The 7942-nt window shown below is 45.5% G+C and overlaps 1 protein-coding gene across 3 annotated transcripts in view; it reads right to left on the bottom strand.

Annotated features, from left to right (window-relative positions):
* Positions 1-1153: 1153 nt before the first annotated feature.
* U2SURP (U2 snRNP associated SURP domain containing) overlaps positions 1154-7942 on the bottom strand; it is a 42586-nt gene continuing 35797 nt past the window's right edge. For all 3 annotated transcript variants that reach the window (XM_056114169.1, XM_056114170.1, XM_056114171.1), the window contains 5 exons: positions 7499-7658; positions 7088-7198; positions 3768-3886; positions 2396-2563; positions 1154-1369 (listed from right to left, as the gene is read on the bottom strand). In XM_056114169.1, coding sequence (XP_055970144.1) covers positions 1231-1369; positions 2396-2563; positions 3768-3886; positions 7088-7198; positions 7499-7658 — 697 coding nt within the window. In that variant the 3' untranslated portion in view covers positions 1154-1230. The remainder of the gene's footprint in view (positions 1370-2395; positions 2564-3767; positions 3887-7087; positions 7199-7498; positions 7659-7942) is intronic.

The following is a 7942-nucleotide window of genomic DNA, read 5'->3' as shown; positions in this document are numbered from 1 at the left end:
CAGTTCAAGTCTACACAACCCTTTATTACACTCTATTTACAGCAACATCAGAATTAACATTATGAATATTATACAAGTGCTATGTCTTCCTCATACTGCAGCAGTTTTATTCCCATGTAACAGATTCCAACACTGCAAATGGTCAAAGTCAACGTTTTGCACCTGACATTTACAAACCGACGCATGTTTACGCTCCTAAAAACTTTTGCCTTCAATTTCACTTAAAGCTAGACGTCAAATTAAATTCTAAAAAATCCCAAGGTGTTTGAAACAGAGGCCCGTGGAAACCTACTGAAGCAGCAGTGTCTGAAAGGCCACCTCTGGGCCAGCAGGGGGGCCATGGCACTCGGGATGCCGGAGACGGCTCTTCCTGGATGACACCCACGAATGAACTCCCTCATGACAGAAAATGGAACAAACATGGAGATGTCATTTCTCCCCTAAAAATAAACAGTTGCTCAGGACTCACAGTTGAGTGTGCAAACTGAAATCACTTCACTGACCAACCATGCCCACTGAAGCCATGTTTAGTGGTGCACTGACAAACACAAGCCACATTCCCCTCCGTCTCTATCTCTGGGTTCTAACTTGAACACTAAGTGTGCAGTGTCGGAGAAACAGGTTGGTAACATACCCGTCTGGGTCTCGTGCTTCTGAGAGGCCATCTTCTAGTAACATGTAAGTCATCAGCTACTGGAACAATGGCGCCTCGGTGTAAGAACATGACAAATGCCAAGCTCACTCAGTAGGGCTTTAAGGGACTTGATGTCACCATTAGGCCAGGGCAAGAAAACAACATTGTAGTTTTCTGTTCAGATTTTATTTGAAATCTAATTAAAATTGTCAAAGCTACAAAAAAGGGGAAAGACATCTGTATTATTTTTGCTAAGTCACAACATCCTAAAACAAAATACTACTACTGCCAAGAGATCCATTATACACATTTTGGATGAAATTCATTAGCACAGTAAAAATTTCATCTTGAGAAACGGCCACAATGAAAGTAATTTATACAATATAAAACAACGACAGGTCTACAGATGCAGTTCCTCGTGAGTTTACACATGCATTCACAAACAAACAAACAAAAAAACCCCAGGAATGCTTTTCATTTGATTTTTTTTTCCATTTTTGTTTTTTCTTAAAAAAAAAGAAAAGGAAAAAAAAAAGAAGACTGTTCGGGCACAAAACAAAACCGCATTTCCAGTAAGTGACAACATCTTAAAAATGTCAGTGTTTGTTTTTCTTTGACTTTTTATGAGACCTGTGTGGAGACCGGGACTGGGATCTGGATTTCTTCCCTGACTTTTTAGGGGATCTAGACCGTGATCGCCTAGACCTTTTAGGTGTCCTTGAACCAGATGGTGATCTGAGGAAACAAACAAAAACAAGTGATCAAAATGCTCACATGGCCAAACACGACTATCGTAAACCAACTACAACTACCTTTAGCAGGGCAGTGAAAGCCACTGAAAAGCCCAACATACCCACTTCTGCACAGCTGAGCCAACTGTGCGTCCCCAGGAGTCTCAATGGTACACGTGCTCCACAGGCTCCTGGCCTGACACTGCCCAGGAGCCAACATGGAACCAGGATTTGAAACAAGTCCCCCGGGTTACTGGGACTGCATTTAAACCTAAACATCCATTAGGTTAAAACACAAAATGGCACGGACTTATACTACAACAGCACTTGGAAACGGGTGTGCGGCCCATTAGCTAGCAGAGGAGGCGCGGCCACGGCACCACCGTCCAAGCGCTTCCCTGAGAACGTCGTGGCAAGACACAGAGCCACCTGTGTCACCGGCAAAGCAGAAAGCCACCAATTTTATGAAGATTTTACTAAAAAGAGCGTTTAGGGGTTTCACATATCAAACTGTTCACTTAAGCTCAGGAGAATTCATATGAAAACAAAATCAATAAAACATGTTTGAACCACTTTGCGAGAACTGCAATAAAAAGCATGTTAACATACACTGCACAACTGATGTAGTTATAGTCCTTATGCTCAGTCTGCGAAATTACTGTGGAGAGAGCTGTGAAGGGGTCTGAGGAGAGTTCTTCAGCCTTCACCCAAGTCAAAGAATGTTCTAGAGAAAGGAAGTGCAGAGAGGAAAGCAAAGCAGCTGTCCTACCCGCAGGGACACGCTGTCCCAGCAGCTGAAGTGCCTGGCTGCTCTTCGCTACAGGCTTGGGCTCCTCTGACCAAGAGAGGACAGGTTGGAAAGTGGAAAGAACAATCGAAAGTGAAAGCAAATCTCTTTGGTGTTTCTGATCCTCCAAAAAATGTTTTAAATAAAAAAGTTAAAAGGCTGCCAACTGATTTTCAAAAGCTGGTAGAGTAACAAGGAAAGCGGCATTGGAACTGTTACCCACAACCAAAGGACTCGATTTACCTTTTGGCCTTTTTGCTAACATCTCTGGGAGAGTCTTTGTGAGACGACCTGGACCGGGAGCTTTCCTTATGAGATCGCTCTGATCGCTCCGACTTGGGCGACGGGGATTTCACTCGTCTACCACTGCTACTGCGAGACGGGCTAGGGGACGCACTGTGCCGCCTCTTCCTACGGAACAAAGCCCCCCACACACCAGTGAGCCAGGTCAGACTCATCCGCTTCCCAGTGAACAGACTCCTAGTTACCCGGACTCCATCAGTGCTACCCGGAACAAAGCCCCACGCACCAGAGGAAACCAGGGTCAGACTCTCCTTCCCGACTAACCCTCAACTCCTGCTAACGTCCTGACTCCACTGGCGTGATTTCCCAGCCACACCCAAAGCCCTCTATTCCAAGGAACTTGTTAAAAACAGATCGATGGGAGAAAAAAATTCGATCTTACTAAACTGATTCTTCTTTTCCTACAGGAGATCATACTGGGTTTATGGGCAAGACTCCATTAAGGTCTCTGATTCAGTCTTTAACATTAACTTCCTGAGCTTCTGTTTCCTGAAAATTTATTATGATTATCTAAGAAAAGGGAGCACCATACTGATAAGTGACTTTTAAAGGTTGGGAGAAAAGGAAGGAAGGAGAAAAAGAAAATAAAGCCCAAGCAAAACTGTTCACGTTTGGGGAATGTGAGTGAAGGATCCCTATGAATTCTCTATGTATTTCCACAAATCTGAAATATTAAAGTAGTAAAGTGACAGATTTGTAAAGCCAATTAGTGTGACTGCTATTTGAAACTATCTGTAGAATGACTGAACCAAAAATCTTTCTTTTTTAACATTGGCTTTTTTAAGGGAAACCACAGTCCTGTTAACTAAAAAAAAATTCTCTAAAATCAGAAATTTACAGAATTCACAGAAATAAGAACTAAAGAGAAGTAATTTGGTTAGAATGAGGACTGAGAGTAAGGCGCGCAGCCCTATGCGTGTAATCTTCTTTTCACACAGGAATGAGAAATTGAGGCTAGCAGCCTCAGCATACTGACACCAGAAGAAATGCTTATACTGAAGGCAACGAGGAAGAGAGCGCAAGTTGCTGAGTTATTCAAGCCTCAGGTTAGATATTTAATACAGTAACTGAACTCTCACACTGCACTAAGGCTAAGGTACCATCTAAACCGTGCAAGAAATGATGTCCCAGTTAACCAGGCCAAGTGCCAACTGCCCCATTTCTCAGCTAATTCCGCCTCCTACAGGCAGGAAACAAATATGTTCATGAAGAAAAAATATTCGGCCAATGTGCTGGCATCAGGAAGGAAGATACCAAATAAACAACACCCCAGACTTCGAAGGTCACATCTACATGAGGAAAGACCACCCACCTTTCCTTCCTTGTTGGAGTACACTCATCCTTTTCCTTTTTGTCTTTGGATCGAGATTCCAATTTTTCTTTATCCTTCTTATCTCTTTCTCGTTCTCGTTCTAATTCTTTCTCTTTCTCCTGTTTAAAAAGAGTATTTGGTTATTGAGGGGAGAAAACAGCCTCAGTCGATCTCATTCAGGTAACATTATGTAGTATTTACATTCCTCTCCTAGTTAACTATTTTTCCAATCATTATTCCAAGTACACCTTTCTTTTAAAAGGTGCTCTTTAAAAGAATAGCCAGGGTCTGGAGCAATAGCATAGTGGGTAGGGCATTTGCCTTACATGTGGCCGACCCAGGTTCAATTCTCAGCATCCTGTATCGTCCCCCAAGCACCGCCAGGAGTAATTCCTGAGTGCAGAGCCAGAAGTAGGAGTAGCCCCTGTGTAATGCGGGGTGTGACCCAAAAAGCAAAAAAAGAAAAAAAAAAAACCACCAGTTCCTCTACTTGTACTGAGCATGACACTAGCAACAGAGATGCTGAGTGCTTGCCAAGAGATCTATACTTTGCATCAATCAATTCATGTAGCACTGTAGCACTGTTTGCCCGTTGTTCATCGATTTGCTCGAGTGGGCCCAGTAACATCTCCATTGTGAGACGTGTTGTTACTGTGTTTGGCATATTGAATATGTCACAGGTAGCTTGCCAGGCTCCCCAAGAGGGGCGGAGGAATCGAACCTGGCTCAGCCAAGCCAGTCGCACGCAAAGCATAGGAATAATACTGTTATCTTCATTCTCAAATAAAAAATGAATTCAGAAAGATTAAGTACCATTCCCATGAGCCCTTAATGATGAAATCAGATGTGAGCCCAAGTTCTAATGCCACTGCTCTATGGTTCCACCTAACACAATAAACAAGCCACTGGGGCTGGAGAGATAGCACAGCGGGTAGGGCATTTGCCTTGCACGCGGCCGACCCGGGTTCAATTTCCAGCATCCCATATGGTCCGCCGAGCACCACCAGGAGTGATTCCTAAGTGCAAAGCCAGGAGGAACCTCTGAGCATCGCCGGGTGTGACCCAAAAAGCAAATAAATAAACAAGCCACACCCCCTCAACCAAAAAGCAAACAATCCACCAAGCTTTCCATCTTAGATAGCAATAGCATTCTAATGCTACAGAAAGTTGACATAATCCAAAGAGCACTTTACCAAAGCAACAGGCTAAAAAATGGCTGAAATGGCTAATAGCAGTAACTGTCTACCAGAAAATTCTAACAGTAAAAGGCAAATACCAATTCTACTGGCAATTTTAAGTATTAATTTATAAAGTACAAACCAACCACGTAACAATACAATTCTAGAAACCAGAAAAATAACTTATTTTATCTCCAGCTGTTATAATTGCCAATTCTCAAACAAAATGAGCATTTCCACAGATCACTACTTCGCACATGACTACTGAGAACATCATTTCTCTCCTGTGGGCGCATGGAGAGGGCCATGGAACCCGGCTTTGACACTGGCCCTGGGAAGGCTGAGGAGCGCCGCCTCCACCCTACTGCCCACATGGACCGGACACAGCCTGGCGCCGTCACAGCACTCGGCCCTGGGCTTGCTGTGTCTGTCCTTGAATGTAGGATGTGCTGCCCTGACATTTCTTCATCTCCCTGGAGAATCCAAAGACGCACACACACAACATACACACACCGCCCAAGAGGCAGAGTAGCATTACAATCCTTCCTCCCTTAGAAATGTTTCAGCTCACCAAGCGTGTTTCCTGCTGCAGTGTCTGAGAGTCTCTGTCCTGAGCATTCAACACTGTCACTATTGCGCTGAACGCCAGAGAACAGCGCCTAGCTAAGCCGTGTCCCAAGGAAAATTCATGTAATTTTTAACAATCAGGGAAGTGCCACAAGCTCCCAAGCTAGGTGGGCAGGTTGAGTGACAGCCTCCTCCTGGTCACTACCGTGGCAGAGGGAGAGAGGACTGGACACGTGGCATGTGTGGCACCAGTAGCACGGTCTCGCATGCAGATCAGAGTCCACAGAGCACACACAGAGCTCACTCTCACCCCAAGCATCTCTTTTCCAAATACCACATATACAGAAGAAAATTTAAAGAGTGATACTGTGGAATCTTCCTCTGATGGTCTACAGGCTGGCTTTACTTTCCTAATAATCGTCTTTCCAAAACCCAAATTTCATTAAGTACTCGCACACCTAGTACTTATAAAACTATTTTCGACATTCTGACCGAAGGGCAGAGCGCTGGCCTCCAGGCCGGAGAGCTCACTCTACATTCGGGAAGCCTGGGCCCCATCACTCGTACTGCATGGCTCACCAAGGGCTGACCAGAGTCAAAACCATCAACAAAAAAAGATCAAACTTGGGTTGCAGGGGCCTGAGGTAGCACAGGGGAATAAGGTCTTGAATGCAGCCGAACCTGGTTCAATTCCTGGCAGTGCATATAGTCCCCTGAGCACTGACTAGGAGGGACCCCTGAGCAGCACCAGACCTGGCAGCATCTGCTCATTGGAGATTGCAGCCACGGGGCCCATTAGGAAAATGACTGAACCCTGAGCTCCTGTAGAGCCCTGCAAAACTGGGCTCCCTCCGTGACTCCGGAGTGCCCAGCAGAGCCCCCAGGAGGGCTGTGGGGTGCGTGCACTCCTAAGTCGCCTTCCCACACAGCCTCTCTCTCCCCTGCCAGGGCTGCTTTTTCCGTTTCTTTCTGGATACCCTTGTTTTGAGAAGAAAGGCACAGGTACGATTAGGAGCAGTTCCAGCCGAATTCCTGAGCTCCTTCAACCATTATCACAAGGGTTCAAGTTCTCAAGTTCCCTCCATCTTCCCACTTCCTGTGTTTCAAGTCCAGGGTCTTAGAATTCATAGATGAGGTATGAATTCACTGCTCCCAAAGACCCATCCTTGGGAGCAAGGGCAAAGTAATGAACTTGACCCTGGCTCCAGGATCTCTCTCAGCCTCATCTCGGCCCGCTGGCCCAGCTCGGAGTCTTGCTGTCACAATGTGATCAGGCCCATAGCACTTCCAGTTTGCAAGTCGGATGTTAGCAGAATCATCTGGCTCACAGAGGATCCAGAAGAAAATCGTGTGTCAGTCCCCTCAAATTCTCCTCCAAGTTGAAATCCTGGTACACATCAAATTTCAAATGTCCCGAATGATCTATCAGAAGCCAGCATTTGTACATCCAAGTATAGAAACTGAAACTGACTATCTTGGTCAAGTACACAAATATATACTCTAGTTAGCTGGACAAGAAACTCTGGAAGCAGAAATCACGAGGCAGAAAACCACATGACTGAGCTCAGCCCTTACCCGCTGAAGAAGTTTATCCCGATAGTGTTCAACTTGCTCCTGAAAGCTTTGGCCTGGTTTTTTAGGTCTTTTTCCGGATTCCAATTCATCCTGAAACTTCATAACTTTAAGCTGTGGGGAATGGGGAAAAACAAAAAACAGAACTTTAGATTTGAGAAAGTGTTGGAAAGTACACATATGTAACGCGAGTTAAAGGGGAAGGGGCGAGAGGGAGGGCGGGTGGCCAAGTGTCGGGTGCAGGGGTCGCGCCCCTCTTTTCCTGGGAAGCCCCGTCTCCTAGGATCTCAGCACTGTACTGGCAGAGCCTGCGCCAGGACAGCAGAGGGGGAGGAGCAGCCCCGCGGCAGCTCGCTCAGGTGGCAGAAGCCTCTGGAGCAGCAAGTACAGCTCAAACGTCACTGCGACACTGACCTCGATTTCACGGAGCTTGGCTCGCTTCTCCTCACTCATTTCTGAGTACTTCGAGAACTTCGACTCCGTCATTTCCTCTTTGATCGGGTTGGAGTAGAGATGATGTTCCTCGGATTTGGAACTCTGAGTATCTTCTTCATCTTCACTTTCTTCCTCTTGACTTCAGAAAAAAAGAACGTATTGCACGTCAAGGTAGCCACAAAAAGAAATTAAACCAGAAACGTGGCTAATTTGTCACTGCCTTAAAATTTTAACATTTAATTTCGATTCCTCCACCCCTCTTGGAGAGCCTGGCAAGCTACGAGAGTATCTCGCCCGCACGGCTAAGCCTGCCAAACTACCCGCGACATACTCAATACGCCAAACACAGTAATAACAAGTCTCAAAAAAAAAAAAAAAAAGGAGACGTTACTGGCCCCGCTCAAGCAAATTGATGAACAATGG

The sequence above is a fragment of the Sorex fumeus genome, unplaced genomic scaffold (genome assembly GCF_029834395.1).
Source record: "Sorex fumeus unplaced genomic scaffold, SorFum_2.1 ptg000024l, whole genome shotgun sequence".
Classification (NCBI taxonomy): Eukaryota; Metazoa; Chordata; class Mammalia; order Eulipotyphla; family Soricidae; genus Sorex; species Sorex fumeus.
The sequence above is the reverse complement of the archived record's forward strand: the minus strand, read 5'-3'. Positions and strand labels throughout refer to the sequence as shown.